Genomic DNA, 21,260 nt, shown 5'->3' with positions numbered 1-21,260 from the left:
TGTACAAAAGAGACGCGTCACGCTGTTGATGACGGCGTCACCGCGGAAACCGTAGACGCTTCCGTCTTCGACGAGACCTCCGACGGTTCGTCCGTTTTCTTCCCGAACACGGTTTCCATGATGCAGACGTTAAACTGTCGAGAGGACAAAAAAAAAACGTGAACGCACATCGTGAAGACGTCTCGCCCTTTTTTGCGTCCGTCGCCCACCTGTTTGTTCATGAAGACGTAGATGAGCGGGTTGTAGACGCACAAGCTCTTGGAGAAAAACGCCGGCACGGTGACGTGCCGGTAGTCTTTGTCCGGGTCGCTGGAGTGAGCGAAGTAGAGTGCGGCGAGGGCGTAGCACGTGACGGAGGACGCCACCATGACCATGATCATCCGGTACACTTCTTTCTGGGTGGAGGCGGACTCCGTCTGCTGAGCGGTGACCCGAGGACGCCAAACGACACGAGTCACGAACCTGGACGACGGATCTCGTTAAAAACCCTCGTGTTCTCGCCTCGAGTTTCGATGACATTGATTCAACTTCCTGTCGTCGTCGAGTGAACTCAAAAAAACAGAAATCAAATAGAAATCAAGGGAGCGGGAACCTCCACCTGGATCCAGAAGAACCTTCTGAAGAACCTTCTGAAGAACCTTCTGTATCTGTGTGTAACCTCCACCTGGATCCAGAAGAACCTTCTGAAGAACCTTCTGAAGAACCTTCTGTATCTGTGTGTAACCTCCACCTGGATCCAGAAGAACCTTCTTGGTCCAGAAGAACCTTCTGAAGAACCTTCTGAAGAACCTTCTGGATCTGTGTGTAACCTCCACCTGGATCCAAGAGAAACCTTCTGGGTCCAGAAGAACCTTCTGAAGAACCTTCTCGGTCCAGAAGAACCTTCTGGGTCCTGAAGAATCTTCTGGGTCCTGAAGAACCTTCTGAAGAACCTTCTGGGTCCAGAAGAACATTCTGGATCTGTGTGGAACCTCCACCTGGATCCAGAAGAACCTTCTGGGTCAAAGTATAAAATGTATAACAAATGTATAAATTCAAAATATTTTTTTTTTCCAAAATGAATGAAATAACACGGAAAAACCTTGTAATTAAAACGTATGTGAAAGTATAAATGTAAAGAACAATAAAATACTGTAAACAGCTTTTTAAAAAAACTATATAAATATAATATGGACGAGTGTGAGGTCTTTTTCACTGTACTGAGTCAAAGTTTTGAAAAAGAAAACTGCTGTGATATGGTTCTACACACGAATACACGTATTACTGCAGTAGTATAAGTGCACCGTTGTACTTCTCTACTTAGCTGTGAGGTGAACAGCAGTTGGCCGACAGATAAAAACCCAACAAAATACGCAAAATACGCAAGCTCAGATTAGAGCAAAAAAACACGGAGATTAGTAGAAACACTTGCTTGTCTGGTCTGCAGGTTAATCTCTCTTTACTGTGATTTATCTGTCACAAAATGCAGTGTTTTTAACCCTTTATTGTGATTATTTGTGTCATTTTTGATCGTGTATTTGTATTTTATCAGTTTAAATGTCAGGTTTTTCTTCGGTTTTGTTTATGGTGTATAGTGACATACACAGATTAAGATGGTGTGAGAGATAAAGTCTTTTTTTTTTTCATTATTTAATGTATTTTTTTTTTTTTGTTATTTACTTCATTTATACAGCACAACAGTATTTCCCTCCACAGGAAGCGTGTGCGTACCACCGGTGGGGCACGCGGCACAGTTTGATCCACACACACACAGTCAAACATTCATTATTCACTGTATCAATAGTGTTTAATAAACGATTCAGTTCATTTGTGTCAATTCATTTTAATAATTCAGGTAATATTGTACATGTGAACCACGTGATTGAGCCCACTCTGAACATTCCGTCTGAACTAGCTCATAAATAAATAATAATAATAATAATAATGATAATAATAATGACAATGGCGATGATAATGATGAAGAAGTTAAATTAAATATTTGTAGTCGTTCTAAATAAAACTATTTCCGTCCCGGCAGAGCAGGAACTTTTTTGTTCCTGCCCACGTTTCCAGTCGGGACACGTCGCGGTTGCACGCGGGAACCCTGTGCGAGATGGCGGTCGACGTTCAGGCCGTGTAGGACTGTCACGGATCCGCTTTGTTGGTTACATTTCTGCCTTACCGAAACCCGCCTCTGAGCCGAGTCATGGAGGGGGGCAAACCGAACCTGACCCTGGTCTACCAGGCGGTCCAAGCCCTGTACCACGACCCGGACCCGGCCGGGAAGGAGCGAGCCTCGGTGTGGCTCGGGGAGCTACAGAGATCGGTAAGAAAATGGGAGAGTCCGGCGGGCGTCTCGAGTGGTCCCCGCCGGACCCGGGGTCCAAATGTTTCGCCGCGGTGAAAAGACCCGGCGTAAATAAAGTGCGCAGTCTCGGAGCCGCTGGTTCCTGTTAGCATCACAGCTAAACCGAGCTAACTCAAATGAATGGATGAAAACACGCAGCATTAGCCCGCGCTAGCCTGCTAGCGCTGACACATACACGCCGTGTCACTTTTCGCCGTGTTTTTTTCGCGTGCGAACGGCGAAACGAGGCGGATTCACACAGAACTTCCGTGTTTTAGTTTGATCACCGGGGCCCGGTTTGCTACACACCGCTAGCCGTGCGAGTGCTAGCATGACTGCTGCGACTCACTTTGGTCCGTGACTCACGGCTGACGCCGAAGTTCGCTTCGTTTGTGGCTCCAAAGCAAACTCCGTTCAAAAAAAGTGTGGCTTTTCGCCGCAGTCGGCGCCATTGTTGCCGGCGATCGAACCAACTGATCAGTGATGGTGATTAGATCGATATCAAATCTATAGCAGTCATCACAGTTGGAACAGTGAGCGTCAGTCTAACTTCCTGTTGTACAAATATGTTGATGTGAAGTGAGTTTCTGTATCGCAGGGTGGGGCCCTGACACCGGGGTCAGAGGTCACTGTTTTAGGATGAACAGGTTTTTTTTTTAGCACAGTCTGCTCCTCGTGATAATTATTATTATAAGCCTTAAATGCTGATTGGTTGAAAGAATGATGACATCACCAGAACTTTTTTAAGACACTTAAAACACGTCGTCATGTGACCGGACAGTTAGGGGGGGGTGGGGCATGTCGGTGTAAACAGGAAGTTGATTCTCTCGCCCCTGTATTTTTTTTTTTTACGCTTGGTTTTAGCAACAACGGTAAGAACGAGAAAAGTTTTGTAACTGGAATCAGGCTCCTATTGGACGATGCTAGCTAGCTGTCAATCACACAGGTGGCCGTACTTTATCGTCCATTTCCTTCTAAACGGTAAAATAATTGACAAACCTGACCTGAGACCATAATGGATGCACAATATTACAGTTACGACACCGACATTGGCAAATGTTAGCTCGTAAAATGTATCCGCTGCAAAGTCGGTAAATAAAATCAGTCATTTCACGACAGAAGAGACAAAATGAACCTCGTGCACAAACGCTAACACTTCCGAAACAAGGGCGTAATGGAAAAAGACAAAAAGTCCAATATGGTGCATCCCGAGAGACCGTTAACTGCTCGGGAAAATAATTAGCGCTGTCATAAATCAACTCAAGTTCGAACAGAGTTGCCCCCTGGTGGCCTTTCAGTATATTTTGACGTCCTGATTGACTTCACGTGGGAAACCAGAAGGTTAATATATTTCGTCTGTGCTCGTACTGTGGGAGTGGGCGTGTCCCGAGTGGAGACTCGATCTCTCTGTTGACGTTTGTAAAATCTTCGTCATTCAACAGGTACTAAAACGGTAATTACCGCGCATTTGCGTGCGCCGTCATTGCCCGGGTCGTTCTCCGACGCCGCGATGACGTGGCGTGTTTTTGCGTTTTACCTCACTTCCTGTGGCGTTTGCAGATGTACGCGTGGGAGATCTCGGATCAGCTGCTGCAGCTCAAGCAGGACGTCGAGTCGTGTTACTTCGCCGCGCAGACGATGAAGATGAAGATCCAGACGTCCTTCTTCGAGCTTCCGCCCGAGACCCACAATGCACTGCGGGACTCTCTGTTGACCCACATCCAGAACCTGAAAGACCTGTCCCCCATCATCGTCACACAGGTAAACCGCGGTTCAGTCGGAGAACTGGTCCTCGTTGTCCTTCAGGGCTGCAACAAATATTTGTTTTCAAATAATCTTGTTTGTTTTCTAGATCAAGAGTTTAACGTAGTTCAGTTTTAATGAAGAAACTAGAAAATATGAACTTTTAAGGAGTCGAAAAACATCCTAGAACTTAGTCGTTGATTAATCTTTGCAGCCCTGTAACTTTTTCCTATGCTAACATTATGCTACGTTATCTGTACGATTGCAAACATTCCCATTAATTCCCCTGGAAAGTTCCCAGTTTGGAACGTCTGCAAATGAGCTGTCAATCATTTGCGTGTGTGTGTTACTGATTTGCGATGATTTGAAGCCTGTGATCTGCGTCTGATTGGTCGATGTCTTTCTGTGTCAGCTCGCTCTGGCAATCGCAGATCTCGCCCTGCAGATGGCGTCGTGGAAAGGATGCGTTCACACGCTCATAGAAAAGTAAGAATCGCCAGCACTCGTTTCACGCGTCTTGTGTCCGTCTGTCGTCGACGCTAACGGTGACGCCGCCTGTCCCTTGGCCCCGCCCCCCTCCCCCCCTCCTCTCTTATCACAGGTACAACAGCGACATCAGCTCGATGCCCTTCCTGGTGGAGATCCTCACCGTGCTGCCGGAGGAGGTTCACAGTCGATCGCTGCGGATCGGAGCCAACCGGAGGACGGAGATCATCGAGGACCTGGCGTTTTACTCCAGCACCGTGGTCACTCTGCTGGTCCGTTTAACGTCATGTTTGAGTCTTTCATAGCCGTGTGTCGATTGAGATTGAGATTAGACGCTCACGCTCTCGGATCATTGTCGTTGATTGACAGACGTCGTGTGTGGAGAAGACCGGCAACGACGAGAAGATGCTGATCAAGGTGTTCCGTTGTCTGGGCAGCTGGTTCAACCTCGGCGTCCTCGACAGCAACTTCATGGCTTCGAATCAGCTGCTCATGGTTCTTTTCCAGGTCCTGGTGAGTGGTTTAAAAGACGACGTCCGCTTCCTGTTTTTTTTTTTACGTAGACGACGCGTAATCATACATGATCTCCACAGCAGAGGGATGAAACCTCCACCAACCTCCACGAGGCGGCGTCGGACTGCGTCTGCTCGGCGCTCTACGCCATAGAGAACGTCGACCACCACATGGCGTTAGCGGTGCAGCTGTTCCAGGGCGTCCTGACGCTGGAGACGGCGTATCACATGGCTGTAGCGCGAGAAGACCTGGACAAGTGAGGACGCAGTGGGACAAAAAAAAAACTGTCTTTGTGGTTGTTGTGTCCTCCAATCTGTCATCACTAACATCGGTGTGTGTGTGTGTTTGTTTCAGAGTTCTGAACTACTGCAGGATCTTCACTGAGCTGTGCGAGACGTTTCTGGAGACGACCGTCAGGAGTCCAGGTCAGGGGACGGGAGACCTGAGGACGCTCGAGCTGCTGCTGATCTGTGCAGGACACCCGCAGTACGAGGTAGGACAAAACAAAACAACACAACATCAACAACATGGGCACGACATCAACAACATGACACCACAGTATGAGGTAGAACAACACAACAACAACATGACACTAAATATGTGGTAGGACAACACAACAACAACATGACGCCACAGTACGATGTAGGACAACACAACAACAACAACATGACACAACGACGACGACATGACACCACAGTATGAGGTAGGACAACACAACAACAACATGACGCCACAGTACGAGGTAGAACAACACAACAACAACATGACACTAATGTATGTGGTAGGACAACACAACAACATGACGCCACAGTACGAGGTAGGACAACACAACAACAACATAACACAACGTCAACAACATGACAGTACGAGGTAGGACAACAACATGACACTATGGTGTGAGGTAGGACAACACATCAACAACATGACACCCTAGTATGAGGTAGGACAACACAACAACAACATGACACTAAAGTATGTGGTAGGACAACACAACATAACACAACAACATGACACCGCAGTACGAGGTAGGACAACACAACAACAACATGACACTATAGTATGAGGTAGTACAACACGACAACATGACACCACAGTTTGAGGTAGAACAACACAACAAAAACATGACACCAAAGTATGTGGTAGGACAACACAATAACAACATGACACCCACAGTACGAGGTAGGACAACAGTATGACACTAGTATGAGGTAGTACAACACAACAACAACAACTTGACACCAAAGTATGTGGTAGGACAACACAACAACAACTTGACACCGCAGTTTGAGGTAGGACATCAACATGACACAAAAGTTTGAGGTAGGACAACACAACCACAACATGACACCACAGTACAAGGTAGGACAACGGTATGACACTATAGTATGAGGTAGCACAACACAACAACATGACACCACAGTTTGAGGTAGGACAACACAACAACAACAACATGACACCACAGTATGAGGTAGGACAACACAACATGACACTAAAGTAAGAGGCAGTTGTTTGTTTACACATGTTTTTCTTCTGTTTTGCAGGTGGTTGAAATCTCCTTTAACTTCTGGTATCGTCTCGGAGAACATCTGTACAAAATCAACGACGTGACACTAAACACCATCTTCAGACCGTACATCCAGAGACTCCTGCACTGTTTGGCTCGACACTGTCAGCTCGACCCCGATCACGTGAGACTCCTCGTCACTCTGACTCTGACTCTGACTGCATCGATTCTCGCTGCGACTCGTTCGCCGTTTTGATTTATCGTTATTAATCAAATCCACAGGAAGGAATCCCCGAGGACACGGACGATTTTGGAGAGTTCCGGATGAGAGTGTCGGACCTCGTCAAAGACGTGATTTTTCTCGTCGGATCAATGGAATGTTTCTCTCAGGTGGATTTCCATTTTTTATTATTATGTCAGAATTATAATAACTGTCGTATTCTGTGACAGCGTTGTTGATCGCTTCTCCTCTGCTCCTCCTCAGCTTTACTCCACATTAAAAGATGGAAGTCCTCCCTGGGAGGTGACGGAGGCCGTTCTCTTCATCATGGCCGCCATCGCAAAGAGTGTTGACCCGTGAGTGTCTGCGGTCGCTTTTCTGTCCTGATTCTGATTCTTCCGAGTCCGTTCTGAATCGTTTACTTCTGTGTTCCTCTGCAGAGAAAACAACCCGACGCTGTGCGAGGTTCTGCAGCAGGTGGTTCTACTTCCTGAGAACGTCCACATGGCGGTGCGGTACACGAGCATCGAGCTGGTTGGTGAGATGAGCGAGGTGATGGACAGAAATCCGCGGTTTCTGGGTAAGAAGACAAAACATGAATGGGTGTTTTTTGGTTTAGTCTTTTTGTGTCAGACTTTAAATTTTGAAGGATCTGTGTTACTTCCTGTCAGACCCGGTGTTGAGCTACCTGATGAAAGGCCTCAGAGAAAAGTCTCTCGCGTCAGCGGCGGCGAAGGCGATCCACAACATCTGCTCCGTGTGCAGAGATCACATGGCCCAACACTTTCACGGCCTCCTGGACATCGCTCGCTCTCTGGACTCATTCGCCCTGTCGTCAGAGGCCGCCATCGGACTGCTTAAAGGTACGGCGCACCTGTAGAGACGTCGTCTTCAGGCGTAGAGACGTCGTCTTCAGGCGTAGAGACGTCGTCTTCAGGCGTAGAGACGTCGTCTTCAGGCGTAGAGACGTCGTCTTCAGGCGTAGAGACGTCGTCTTCAGGCGTAGAGACGTCGTCTTCAGGCGTAGAGACGTCGTCTTCAGGCGTAGAGACGTCGTCTTCAGGCGTAGAGACGTCGTCTTCAGGCGTAGAGACGTCGTCTTCAGGCGTAGAGACGTCGTCTTCAGGCGTAGAGACGTCCTCAGGTTGTAGAGATGTCGTATTCAGGTGTAGAGATGTCGTCTTCAGGCGTGGAGACGTCTTCAGGGACGTCCTCAGGTTGTAGAGACGACGTCTTCAGGGACGTCTTCAGGTGTGGAGATGTCTTCAGGGACGTCTTCAGGTTGTAGAGACATCATCTTTGAGGGTAGAGACGTCGTCTTCAGGCGTGGAGACGTCGTCAGGTTGTAGAGATGTCGTCTTCAGGGACGTCTTCAGGCGTGGAGCTGTCTTCAGGGACGTCTTCAGGCGTGGAGACGTCTTCAGGGACATCCTCTGGTTGTAGAGATGTCTTCTTCAGGTGTAGAGATTTCGTCTTCAGGCGTGGAGACGTCTTCAGGGAAATCCTCTGGTTGTAGAGATGTCTTCTACAGGTGTAGAGATGTCGTCTACAGGCGTGGAGACGTCTTCAGGGACGTCTTCAGGCGTGGAGACGTCTTCAGGGACATCCTCTGGTTGTAGAGATGTCGTCTTCAGGTGTAGAGATGTCGTCTTCAGGCGTGGAGACGTCTTCAGGCGTGGAGACGTCTTCAGGGACGTCTTCATGCGTGGAGACGTCTTCAGGGACGTCTTCATGCGTGGAGACGTCTTCAGGGACGTCTTCAGGTTGTAGAGACGTCCTCGTCTTAAGGTTGTAGAGACATCTTCAAGGTGTGGGGATGTCTCCAGGTTGTAGGGACATCGTCTTCAGGTTGTAGGAACATCTTTATGTTGAAGAGACATCTTCAGGATGTAGGGACGTCTTCATCTTCATGAACCTTCTCACCTCTTGTTCCCATGTGCAGGTACAGCTCTGGTCTTGGCTCGTCTTCCCCTGGAGAAGATCGCAGAGTGTCTCAGTGACCTGTGCGCTGTTCAGGTGCTGGCTTTGAAAAAGGTCAGATCTCACACGAGTCCAGCAAAAAAAAAAAAACTTTAAAAAACGCACGCACCCCGAGCCGACAGAGAACGGAACCCTAACGGAATCTTTCAAAATAAAATGTCATTTCAGCTTCTGGCTGAAGACTCGACGAACGGTAAATCGGCTGATCCCACGGTGTGGCTCGACAGACTGGCTGTGATCTTCAGGTGAGTTCACCTGTTCGTTCATTCACTCATTCATTCATTCATTCATTCATTCATTCATTCATTCATTCATTCATTCACTCATTCACTCACTCACCTGTTCATGGCCAACTCTTTTCAGACACACAAATCCAATCGTAGAGAACGGACAGACTCACCCGTGTCAGAAGGTCATTCAGGAGGTAACGCACCCGTCGATCACGTTTCTCCGTCACGTGACTGGTTTGTGTCGTCATGTGACTCACCTGTGCTTCACCTGTGCTCAGATCTGGCCCGTGCTCTCCAGCACCCTGAACACGTATCAGGCCGACAACCGGATCGTGGAGCGATGCTGTCGCTGTCTCAGGTTCGCCGTCAGGTGCGTCGGGAAAGGCTCCGCCTCCCTGCTGCAGCCGCTCGTCACTCAGGTGAGACGCGCACGTGACGCCGCCAACCGCCGCCGCCGCTTACGTGATTTTGCGATCGATCCGAGTTTGACTTTGCTGTGTTGTGACTGGACAGATGGTGAGCGTGTACCAGCACTACCCGCACTCGTGCTTCCTGTACCTGGGCAGCATCCTGGTGGACGAGTACGGTATGGAGGAGGGCTGCAGGCAGGGGCTGCTAGATATGCTACAGGTAATGCACGCACCACCTGGTGGCGCCGACACGCTCTCAAATAACAGTTTGTTGGTGAAGAGATGATGATGAAGGTGTTCCTCTCCTCCTCCTCCTCCTCCTCCTCCTCAGGCGCTCTGTATGCCGACCTTCCAGCTGCTGGAGCAACCGAACGGGTTGAGGAACCATCCCGACACCGTGGACGACCTGTTCAGGCTGGCGACCAGGTATGTGGCGGGTCACATGACCGGCCGCCATTTTGTGTTCGCTACGGCGACCTGTAGTTTAAAGTTCAACCTAAACCCAAACACTTACGGATGGCACAATACTATTTTGTCTTGTCTGATGTAATATGCAGCCCCCCAACGTGACTCAGACCTTTGTTCTTTTTTTGTTGGATCAGAATGTTGTTTAATTAAATAGGAACACTGCCCCCTGCACTTCCTGTGGTGCATTGCAGCTATGGAACGCGCTTTGTCAGAGGCCACGTTTTAACGGCGATTTTTAAAGATTGCCAATGACAAAAAACTGTAGTGTAAAGTAGGGATGGCACGATACCATTTTCTTTGTCTTTCTGATACAATCTCACAAACTCGAGAATCGGACGATGTATATCTGTCCGATGTCCGATCCAGTGATTTAGACCAATATCGGACCGATACTTAGTATCGTATCAGCTCATCCCTAGCGTAAGGTAGCTTTGAGGGGTCTTCAAGATGAAAAAAAAAAAAAAAATGTGCAACCAGTAGGGTCGCCCCCTGGTGGCTAGTTGAGCTGTAAGGAACCGGACGACTATGTCCGATTTTGGTGGATATGGAACAAGGTCTCTCGATTAATCGCTGATGAAAACAGCCGTTAGCCGCAGCGCTAGTGCGGTCCATTTCTTCCGTTTACTCACCCGAGGTTTCGCCATGTGACGTTGTCAGGTTCGTGCAGAGGAGTCCGCTCACGCTACTCAGCAGCAGCATCATCGTTCACGTTATCCAGTGCGCCATCGCCGCCACCTCGCTGGACCATCGGGACGCCAACTGCAGCGTCATGAAGTTCGTCCGCGATCTCATCCACACGGGAGTCGCCAACGATGTGAGTAACCCCGCGCGGCCAACGGGGAGGAGCGTCCTCTGCGGCGTCGCCTGCGGTCGCTAACGTTTGTTTTGTTTTTTTTTCCCCCCCCGCCTCGCAGCACGAGGACGACTTCGAGGTGCGGAAGCAGCTGATTGGCCAGGCCCTGGAGCAGCACGGCCAGCAGCTCGTCACGCAGCTCATGCACTCGTGTTGTTTCTGTCTGCCGCCGTACACGCTGCCCGACGTTGCCGAGGTGCTGTGGGAGCTCATGATGTTCGACCGACCCGTGAGTGAACGCACCGGCGCCTGGTCATGTGACCGTCAGGCGACAGCTGAAGGTTCTGACTCTCTGTGTGTGTGTGTGTGTGTTTGCAGACGTTCTGCCGCTGGTTAGAAAACGCTCTGAAAGGTTTACCGAAGGAGACGTCAGGAGGCGCCGTGACCGTCACTCACAAACAGCTGACGGACTTCCACAAACAGGTCACCAGGTGAGTCGTCCGACGCGACACGGACGGTGATTTGAGCTCAACACCGGGTCTGACTTAAACGTCTGTGGTACATTGTGTTTGCTAATCGCGTTAGAGGGCTATTGGATGATTAGACAACCCTTGTGCAATGATGTTAGCACAGCTGTTTTGCTAGCGAAAGAGGTTTGAACAGGGGTTTGGGTTTCCCTCAGGAACCCCCTGTCATAGGTGATAAGATCACAACAACAATAGTCTGTGAAAACACTAGCGTCTCACACGCCTTCGCTCAGGTTCTAACACGTTACCGTGTGTTTCCTGATCGGAGAAAAAAAAAAACGTAGGCGAGTCGCGCTGTGACTCATCAGACACGGCGAGTCCAAACCCGCCTCTGCGTTGACGATGATGTTCACCCGATAGTTCACAACCAAACACCTGTTTCGACATCAGGATTTTTTTACTCTGGGAAAACGAAAGCTGCGGCAAACACGTTTGAGGTGTTTGAGCAAAAATCTGAAAAAAACTGAAAATTCAACGTCACGTCAATGTTTTTTTTCTCCCGTGTCGTTTCAGTGCCGAGGAGTGTAAACAGGTCTGTTGGGCCATCAGAGAGTTTACCAGACTGTTCCGATAGCTGCACCCTTCACATCACACCAGGTAACTGTTCACACCACACCAAGAAACTGTTCACGCCACATAGCTGTTCACCCTATGCCAGGTAACTGTTCACACCACATAGTTGTTCACAGCACATAGATGTTCACACTATGCCAGGTAACTGTTCACAAACTAACTGTTCACACCACACCAAGAAACTGTTCCAGTAACTGTTCACACCACATTGCTGTTCACACTATGCCAGGTAACTGTTCACAAACTAACTGTTCACACCACACCAAGAAACTGTTCCAGTAACTGTTCACACCACATAGCTTTTCACACCACACCAGGTAACTGTTCACACCACACCAAGAAGCTGTTCACACCACATCAAGAAATTGTTCCAGTAACTGTTCACACCACATAGCTGTTCACACTATGCCAGGTAACTGTTCACACACTAACTGTTCACACCACACCAAGAAACTGTTCCAGTAACTGTTCACACCACATTGCTGTTCACACTATGCCAGGTAACTGTTCACACCACATAGTGGTTCACACTATGCCAGGTAACTGTTCACAAACTAACTGTTCACACCACACCAAGAAACTGTTCCAGTAACCGTTCACACCACATTGCTGTTCACACTATGCCAGGTAACTGTTCACACCACATAGTGGTTCACACTATGCCAGGTAACTGTTCACACCACATAGTGGTTCACACTATGCCAGGTAACTGCTCACAAACTAACTGCTCACAAACTAACTGTTCACAAACTAACTGTTCATACCACACCAGGTAACTGTTCCAGTAACTGTTCACACCACATAGCTGTTCACACTATGCCAGGTAACTGTTCCAGTAACTGTTCACACCACATAGTGGTTCACACTATGCCAGGTAACTGTTCACAAACTAACTGTTCACACCACATCCAGTAACTGTTCATATCGCACCAGGAAAGTGTTCACACCAGACCAGGCCACACTGTTATAGATCACAATTCATACCCAACCAGGTCACTGGTTAACACCATGTGACTATTCACACCACTGTAAACTCACACTCACAGGTGTGCTGTGACATCACTGTGACACCAGTGTGACACGCCCGTCTTCCTCGTCTTGCAGGTTAAATGTTTCGTTGACCAACGTTCAGAGGTGACGACAAACAGCTGCTTCTGCAGACGAGGATCAAAGGGACGAGACGGAGGTGACGGCGGCGACCACAGTGGCGACGAAGATGGTCATTGGTTGACGGAGACCGGGGAGACTTTAAAAAGTGAAACGGGAAGAATCACTCTGAAGGACTGACGGAGTTTGAGTCCTCCCCCTGACCTCACCTGAGGAGGGCGTCAGGTGGGCGGGGCCTGGAGGAGTCCTGTTGCGGGGTCTCCACTCGTGAGAAATCATGGACGTTTTTAAGAGATTTATTTTTTTCGGACTTTGGTCGTGATGTTTTTTGTCCGTGCCAACAATGAGCCAAAAAAAAATTCCCATATTGCTTTTGGGCGATCGGCTGCCCCAGAAGGCCTGATGGAGGATTTGGCGTCACCTTTGACCTTTTTAACTTTGGTTGAATTTTAGTTGTTTTTTTTTTTTCCACAAAGTGAGACAGAGTGAACTGTGGGTAATGAGAGACTGACACCATGACATCATCGGTGATGTAGCCTTGTTGTAAACAATAAAAAAAAAAAACGACTGAAACAACTAGCGAATGTTTTCAGTGTGCAAGTGTGTGACATCATCAAAGGGCGCCGCCACGTAGGTCAACCCCCCTGAAAATAGACAGGGGTTAGCATTAGCCTGGGTTAGCGTTAGCCTGGGTTCACCTGCATGGAAAACCAGCTCTGACTTCACGTCTTCTTTCAGCCGTCATCTGTGAGATCACTGCGGCCTTCTGGGTAATCAGGAAGTGAAACTTTTCTCTCATCAATAATCAATTTAGATGTTTTTTTATTGATCGAAACAAGAAATTAGGACATTTTAACGTTTATTATAAAACACAAACTAACTCGGATGTTGTCACTGACGATTCCACCTGAATCTGAAGGTTCGTCCTCTGGAGACATCGAGAGAATATAAAACACGTCTCTGAAATTGACATCGGATCAGTTTAAAGTTCAGGTAAAAACTTTGAAATGTTACTTTATTGTCTTTAAATATTGTGATGGTGACGTGACTGCGTGAAGTTTCTTAAAGAATACAAACGACAGGAAATTAATTCACCATCAGTCGCGAATTTCAACGTCCTGGTGTTCAGGTGAGTCTTGTGGTTCCAGGACAAGGGGGGGGGGATCCAGGAACCCTGGATGTGTCGATCAGGACTAGTTAGGAGGTCCAGGAACCCTGGATGTGTAGATCAGGACTAGTTGGGAGGTCCAGGAACCCTGGATGTGTAGATCGGGACTAGTTAGGAGGTCCAGGAACCCTGGATGTGTAGATCAGGACTAGTTGGGAGGTCCAGGAACCCTGGATGTGTAGATCAGGACTAGGTGGGAGGTCCAGGAACCCTGGATGTGTAGATCAGGACACATTGGGTATCCAGGAACCCTGGATGTGTAGATCAGGACTAGTTGGGAGGTCCAGGAACCCTGGATGTGTAGATCAGGACTAGTTAGGAGGTCCAGGAACCCTGGATGTGTAGATCGGGACTAGTTGGGAGGTCCAGGAACCCTGGATGTGTAGATCAGGACTAGTTAGGAGGTCCAGGAACCCTGGATGTGTAGATCGGGACTAGTTAGGAGGTCCAGGAACCCTGGATGTGTAGATCGGGACTAGTTAGGAGGTCCAGGAACCCCGGATGTGCTGATCAGGACACGTTGGGTGTCCAGGGACCCTGGATGTGTTGGCTCTGCAGGAGCTTCTGCAGCTCTTTAAACTGCGCCACCGTCTGGTCCTTCACGTCCGGGTTGGAGATCTGCAGTCGGATGCTGTCCGTGGACCAGCTGAGCTCTCCAGAGAACATCTCCGTCAGAATTCTAGCCACGACCGGAACCACCTGAGGACAGGAACCACTCGATGAACCGTCTCGGACACACCTTTCAGATTCAAAAGCGTCGCAGCGCTCCCCACCGTCACGTTTACCTGGACGATGATTAGTTTCTTCTCCTTTGGTTTGCGGTCGGGCCAGTCCTCCCCGAAGCAGAAGTAGACCTCGAATGGTGGCGGGTTTGGAGCTTCACCTTTCTGGAACAGGATCAAACCTAAGGACAGGATCTTTAGTCAAACATCTGAACTGCACGTAAAGACGTTCTCTGGACTTTAAAGTCATCACCTTGCAGGAACTCGTTGAGGCTGAACACTTTGATCTTCCTCTCCCGCTCCATGGGGTTCGGTGGACCCTGTTCGGACATACCGGGTCCAGACCAGAACACCTTACACTGACACAGGCGCACGGCGTAGATGTCCTGTTCCCACATCTCCAGGATCAGGCCCCGGTCCATCACGTCCAGCAGAGCCTCGGTGTAGAACCGCTGCTTCTGGTTCTGGATTTCAGACGTACCCGGGAACAGGACCTGCTGCAGGGTGACCGGTCCAAACAGGTCCACCTGCTCCGGCGTCGGCTCCAAGTGTCCGTAGTACAGCCGGCAGCCCTGAGGGTTACTGACGGTGAGGGACCCCATCATCCGGCCCCGGTACTGGAACTTCAGGTCTAGATCTGTTACTATAACAACCAAGACAGACATCATCAGAACCACTTCACTACAGGTCCTGGACTTCCGGCCCAGGGTGTAGGCTCCGATTTAAGCACAGGGGTCATACTCACAGGGGACGCTGCTCAGAAGGTCATACTTCTGAGGCTCTGCCTGGTTCTGGATCTCACCCACGTTGTTGGTCTCCATCAGGTCTGGTCCAGCAGAGGGCGGCAGGGAGTCCAGGTCCTGGAGTGCGTTAACTGGTCCATTAAAGCTCTGAGCGTGGAGGTCAGGGGTCACGGGGAGGAGCGGTACCGGCGTCATGTGGCGACCAAACGGGTTCACCTCAGAATGAGCGGGAAACGAGCCGAAGGGGGCGGAGTCTATGATCCTGGGGGCGGAGTCTATGATCCTGGGGTCTGACGAGACACGACATCATCGTCATCACACAACATCGTCACATGACTTCATAAACACAACTTGTTTCCATGGAGACAGAACAGCGACTCACTGATGCTGAGGTCCGTCAGCTTCGGCATCTGAGAAAAAACAAAAAAAGTTTTACATTTGTAAGAAAATAAAAACATTTTTTTATAAGTGAATTTTAATTTTCAGCTTCACCTCGTCATCGTCGTCATCCACGACATCTGGAGAAAAAACAACGTAGTCAGACGTGCAGTTAACAGGTAGATGTTGACCTATGACCTCACCTGTTTTCACCTATGACCTCACCTGTGCTCTCGCTTGTTTTGACCTATGACCTCACCTGTGCTCTCGCTTGTGTTGACCTATGACCTCACCTGTGCTCTCGCTTGTGTTGACCTATGACCTTTCTTTGTGTTGACCTGTGACCTCACCTGTGCTCTTGCTTGTGTTGACCTATGACCTCACCTGTGCTCTCGCTTGTGTTGACTGCTTGTGTTGACCTATGACCTCACCTGTGTTGACCTATGACCTCGCTTGTGTTGACCGCTTGTGTTGACCTATGACCTCACCTGTGTTGACCTATGACCTCACCTGTGCTCTCGCTTGTGTTGACCTATGCCCTCACCTGTGCTCTCGCTTGTGTTGACCTATGACCTCACCTGTGCTCTTGCCTGTGTTGACCTATGACCTCACCTGTGTTGACCTATGACCTTACCTGTGCTCTCGCTTGTGTTGACCTCACTTGTGTTGACCTATGACCTCACCTGTGTTGACCTATGACCTTACCTGTGCTCTCGCTTGTGTTGACCTCACTTGTGTTGACCTATGACCTCACCTGTGCTCTTGCCTGTGTTGACCTATGACCTCACCTGTGTTGACCTATGACCTTACCTGTGCTCTCGCTTGTGTTGACCTATGACCTCACCTGTGCTCTCGCTTGTGTTGACCTATGACCTCACCTGTGCTCTCGCTTGTGTTGACCTATGACCTCACCTGTGCTCTCGCTTGTGTTGACCTATGACCTCACCTGTGCTCTTGCCTGTGTTGACCTGCACTCTCATCTGCAACCTCACTTGTTCTCATTTGTGTTGACCTGTGACCTCACCTGTGACCTCACCTGTGTTGACCTATGACCTCACCTGTGCTCTCGCTTGTGTTGACCTATGACCTCACCTGTGCTCTCGCTTGTGTTGACCTCACTTGTGTTGACCTATGACCTCACCTGTGCTCTTGCCTGTGTTGACCTATGACCTCACCTGTGTTGACCTATGACCTCACCTGTGCTCTCGCTTGTGTTGACCTATGAACTCACCTGTGCTCTCGCTTGTGTTGACCTATGACCTCACCTGTGCTCTCGCTTGTGTTGACCTATGACCTCACCTGTGCTCTTGCCTGTGTTGACCTGCACTCTCATCTGCAACCTCACTTGTTCTCATTTGTGTTGACCTGTGACCTCACCTGTGTTGACCTGTGACCTCACCTGTGTTGACCTATGACCTCACCTGTGCTCTTGCTTGTGTTGACCTATGACCTCACCTGTGCTCTTGCTTGTGTTGACCTATGACCTCACCTGTGCTCTTGCCTGTGTTGACCTGCACTCTCATCTGCAACCTCACTTGTTCTCATTTGTGTTGACCTGTGACCTCACCTGTGTTGACCTGTGACCTCACCTGTGTTGACCTATGACCTCACCTGTGCTCTTGCTTGTGTTGACCTATGACCTCACCTGTGCTCTTGCCTGTGTTGACCTCACCTGTGTTGACCTATGACCTCACCTGTGCTCTTGCTTGTGTTGACCTATGACCTCACCTGTGTTGACCTGTGACCTCACCTGTGTTGACCTATGACCTCACCTGTGACCTCACCTGTGTTGACCTATGACCTCACCTGTGCTCTCGCTTGTGTTGACCTATGACCTCACCTGTGCTCTCGCTTGTGTTGACCTCACTTGTGTTGACCTATGACCTCACCTGTGCTCTTGCCTGTGTTGACCTATGACCTCACCTGTGTTGACCTATGACCTCACCTGTGCTCTCGCTTGTGTTGACCTATGAACTCACCTGTGCCCTCGCTTGTGTTGACCTATGACCTCACCTGTGCTCTCGCTTGTGTTGACCTATGACCTCACCTGTGCTCTTGCCTGTGTTGACCTGCACTCTCATCTGCAACCTCACTTGTTCTCATTTGTGTTGACCTGTGACCTCACCTGTGTTGACCTATGACCTCACCTGTGCTCTTGCTTGTGTTGACCTATGACCTCACCTGTTTTCACCTGTGACCTCACCTGTGTTGACCTGTGACCTCACCTGTGTTGACCTGTGACCTCACCTGTGCTCTCGCTTGTGTTGACCTATGACCTCACTTGTGTTGACCTATGACCTCACTTGTGTTGACCTGTGACCTCACCTGCGCTGCCCGGCTGCTCGCAGACCTCGTAGATCTTGTACGGCTGCACCGGCGTCTCCTTGGTTCCGTCGTACTTGAGCTGAAACTCGCGGCTCTTGTTCAGAGCGCAGCGAAGGTTCGCTTTCCACTTGGCGGGGTCGGGCTCGTCCACGCCCTCCTGGTATTTACCCGTCTCCAACGCCCACGCCTGGAAAACACACACACACAAACACGGTGAGGCACATGACACACGGAGGCTGAGGCAGAGTCTCATCTGAAACCTCATGACAATGAACTTCCAGTCTGAACAGGAAGTCAAAGCAGAAGCAGAAAAGAGGAAGTGACGTCATCACTTCAACTTTTACCAGGACTGAAAACTTTTCATGCAGATCATTAAAAAAAAAAAAAAAAAGTTATTTTTTATTTTTTACTGTTTGATTCATTAAAACTCCTCATGTTTCCAGCAGGTTCCTCGGAGATTGAATGTTTGTTTGTTTGTTTGTTTGTTTGTTGTCTTTTCCCCCACATCTTTAAACACACCTTGAAGATGGTGCTCTCCTCGTCCGACACCGGCGTGTGTCGCGTCGCGTGTCTCCACGGGATCTGGAAGAGCCGGTGTTCTGGACTGAGCCACTGCAGACCCGGGTACCTGCCGCTGTCCACCTGAGACACCAACCACGGCTTCAGGCGGATCCGGCGAGGCTGAACGCTCATGCTGGAGGCTGAGAGGAGGAGGAGGACGAGGACATGGTTACCGTGGCAACTGTCAAGTCTCATGTTGGGCAAAAAACGCACTAAGACCTGAGTGAGTCTGCAACGCACTGTTTTTTTGGGGACCAAAACCTGGTTTTAATGAGGCAGAACCTCATTTTTGAGGATCTGGTTTAAGTTAGCACTGGTTATGGTTCAGGGTTAGCAGCACAACTAATGGAATGGAAGCCAATGCAAATACCTGACAAGAAAAGCTGAACTTGTCAGGACCAGTAGTCCTCATGGAGACCAAAACCTGGTCCTAGTGAGGCAGAACCTAATGTCTGAGGAACTAGATAGTTAGAGCAAACTTGTGGTTAAGTTAAGGTTACTGGTTAAGGTTAAGGTAAAGGTAAAGGTAAAGGTTTACTTGTCCTTAAAAGAATAGCCACACAAGCCTGTGTGTGTGTGTGTGTGTGTGTGTGTGTGTGTGTGTGGTGCAGTGATTTGGACTCACCTGTTCAGATCCTAATCTTCTGAAGCGTCACGGTGACGTCAACAAAAAAACAAACAAAACAAACAACGAGTCAAACAAACATTAAAACAAACAACTAAAGAAACAAACAAACAAACGTCCGGTCGCGCGGTTCAGCCACTTTTTAAACCCCGTGAACGAGCTCGAAAACTCGAAAGACTCTGATCCGAGTCAAGCCCGAAAAACACCGACGCTACTTCCGGTATGAGCGAGTACGACTTTAAAAAAATAAAATAAAAGCTTCAGTCCGCTACAGAAACGTGAAACCAGAGACCGTTAAAGGGTTTTATTGTGAAGCTGCGTACGGCTGTTTCCGGTTAGCTGCTATCTCTGTGAGGAGAAGTGTTTTTTTGTTTTTTTTTACAGAAGTTTGATCAAAACTCCGCCCTTCCTGCTTCCGCCGGAAACTAAAAACAGCAACACTTGACTGATCAGTTCGAAAGACGATTTATAATCAATAATTAATCGATTTAAATATAAATAATAACAAAGACGATCATTAATTTACCAGTGTGTTAACATGAGCAGTATTATTTAAATTATACTATTATATATATAACGATTATTGATTGGTGGGGGCGTGGTTTCCAGGACACCACGAGCTGTGATTGGACAGTGAAGACGTGCTCACACATGTGTGGAGCATATGAAGTGTAGGACTTTTCTACCCCCAGCAGGGGGCGGGTCAACCAAATGTCATTCATAAAAACAACAATTTAATATGAAACAAACAAATCCAGCGAGGGGGCGGAGTCTGAACACGGGCGTGCGTCATCAGTGAGTTGTCACGTGTTGTTCTGTCACTTCGGCGTTTTGAAATCCTCTGTTCGGATTTACCGTAGTACCACAAACTTACCACAAAGGGGCGCCAGCGTTAGGGCAGCTCCTGTGTGCCTGAGTGCTTAAAACTGCAGTTTTTCTCTGTGGGCTTTGGTGCGGGAGAGTGACGTGTTTACAAAGTGACTTATTTAACTGTCTCAGGCGAGCTCTAGGGGGCGCTCACAACAAAGTGAGCTCCAACTATGACGATTGATTTATCGCGTCTTTGTTTGTACAACTTTGTTGTTTTCTTTTGTGTTTGTAAACAAAGGGACGAGAACGATGTGGTCGACGGTAGGTTTTATTCAGCTCAGTAACAACAGGGAGGTCACATGGTCACATGTGATGAACACTGATCTGATTATTGACGACTCATCAGCTGTCACTTCCTGCCGAAGTAATCTCTGGCGCTGCCCGCTTTTTCATCACCGGTCTGGAGGGCGGAGCCAAGGTTCGACACGGCACAGGTCGGGAGAACGCACATCATTCGGCTGTGAAGGTGAGACGGAGACCAAGTGAGACAGAGACCAAGTGAGACAGAGACCAGGTGAGACAGAGACCAGGTGAGACAGAGACCAGGTGAGACAGAGACCAGGTGAGACAGAGACCAGTGAGACAGAGACCAGTGAGACAGAGACCAGTGAGACAGAGACCAGGTGAGACAGAGACCAAGTGAGACAGAGACCAGGTGAGACAGAGACCAGGTGAGACCGAGACCAGTGAGACAGAGACCAGGTGAGACAGAGACCAGGTGAGACAGAGACCAGGTGAGACAGAGACCAGTGAGACAGAGACCAGGTGAGACGGAGACCAGGTGAGACAGAGACCAGGTGAGACAGAGACCAGTGAGACAGAGACCAGGTGAGACGGAGACCAGGTGAGACAGACACCAGGTGAGACAGAGACCAGTGAGACAGAGACCAGGTGAGACAGAGACCAGTGAGACAGAGACCAGTGAGACAGAGACCAGGTGAGACAGAGACCAGTGAGAGAGAGACCAGGTGAGACAGAGACCAGGTGA

At 49.0% G+C, this 21,260-nt stretch overlaps 2 protein-coding genes across 2 annotated transcripts; one reads left to right on the top strand and one right to left on the bottom strand.

The window, feature by feature from the left end:
- The first annotated feature begins 2,067 nt into the window (after positions 1 to 2,067).
- Positions 2,068 to 13,415, top strand: tnpo3 (transportin 3). Its single transcript, XM_083907340.1, has 23 exons — positions 2,068 to 2,305; positions 3,887 to 4,087; positions 4,482 to 4,555; positions 4,671 to 4,827; positions 4,925 to 5,068; positions 5,149 to 5,324; positions 5,423 to 5,561; positions 6,610 to 6,756; positions 6,855 to 6,962; positions 7,057 to 7,148; positions 7,233 to 7,372; positions 7,464 to 7,655; positions 8,735 to 8,826; positions 8,941 to 9,017; positions 9,136 to 9,196; positions 9,281 to 9,421; positions 9,516 to 9,632; positions 9,744 to 9,838; positions 10,538 to 10,694; positions 10,795 to 10,962; positions 11,052 to 11,164; positions 11,714 to 11,797; positions 12,878 to 13,415. The coding sequence occupies exons 1-22, from the start codon at positions 2,186 to 2,188 to the stop codon at positions 11,772 to 11,774; spliced, it is 2,772 nt and encodes a 923-aa protein (XP_083763466.1). The 5' UTR covers positions 2,068 to 2,185; the 3' UTR covers positions 11,775 to 11,797; positions 12,878 to 13,415.
- Positions 13,416 to 13,776: 361 nt separating this feature from the next.
- Positions 13,777 to 19,558, bottom strand: irf5 (interferon regulatory factor 5). The gene is made up of 9 exons (XM_083907376.1): positions 19,403 to 19,558; positions 18,736 to 18,917; positions 18,217 to 18,403; positions 16,006 to 16,031; positions 15,896 to 15,923; positions 15,516 to 15,803; positions 15,024 to 15,413; positions 14,834 to 14,952; positions 13,777 to 14,747 (listed from the first exon to the last, which is right to left on the bottom strand). The coding sequence occupies exons 2-9, from the start codon at positions 18,907 to 18,909 to the stop codon at positions 14,559 to 14,561; spliced, it is 1,401 nt and encodes a 466-aa protein (XP_083763502.1). The 5' UTR covers positions 18,910 to 18,917; positions 19,403 to 19,558; the 3' UTR covers positions 13,777 to 14,558.
- Positions 19,559 to 21,260: the final 1,702 nt, after the last annotated feature.

This window comes from Microchirus variegatus, assembly GCF_963457635.1.
Source record: "Microchirus variegatus genome assembly, chromosome: 20".
NCBI lineage: Eukaryota > Metazoa > Chordata > Actinopteri > Pleuronectiformes > Soleidae > Microchirus > Microchirus variegatus.
The sequence above is the reverse complement of the archived record's forward strand: the minus strand, read 5'-3'. Positions and strand labels throughout refer to the sequence as shown.

Coding starts and splice junctions, on each gene's coding strand:
- irf5 (XM_083907376.1), bottom strand. CDS start 18,909: ATGAGCGTTCAGCCTCGCCGGATCCGCCTGAAGCCGTGGTTGGTGTCT. Junction 18,404..18,735: donor AGGAGAGCACCATCTTCAAG/GTGTGTTTAAAG, acceptor TGTGTTTTCCAG/GCGTGGGCGTTGGAGACGGG. Junction 14,953..15,023: donor CCTCAACGAGTTCCTGCAAG/GTGATGACTTTA, acceptor TCCTGTCCTTAG/GTTTGATCCTGTTCCAGAAA.
- tnpo3 (XM_083907340.1), top strand. CDS start 2,186: ATGGAGGGGGGCAAACCGAACCTGACCCTGGTCTACCAGGCGGTCCAA. Junction 7,149..7,232: donor ATCGCAAAGAGTGTTGACCC/GTGAGTGTCTGC, acceptor GTTCCTCTGCAG/AGAAAACAACCCGACGCTGT. Junction 7,656..8,734: donor CGCCATCGGACTGCTTAAAG/GTACGGCGCACC, acceptor TCCCATGTGCAG/GTACAGCTCTGGTCTTGGCT.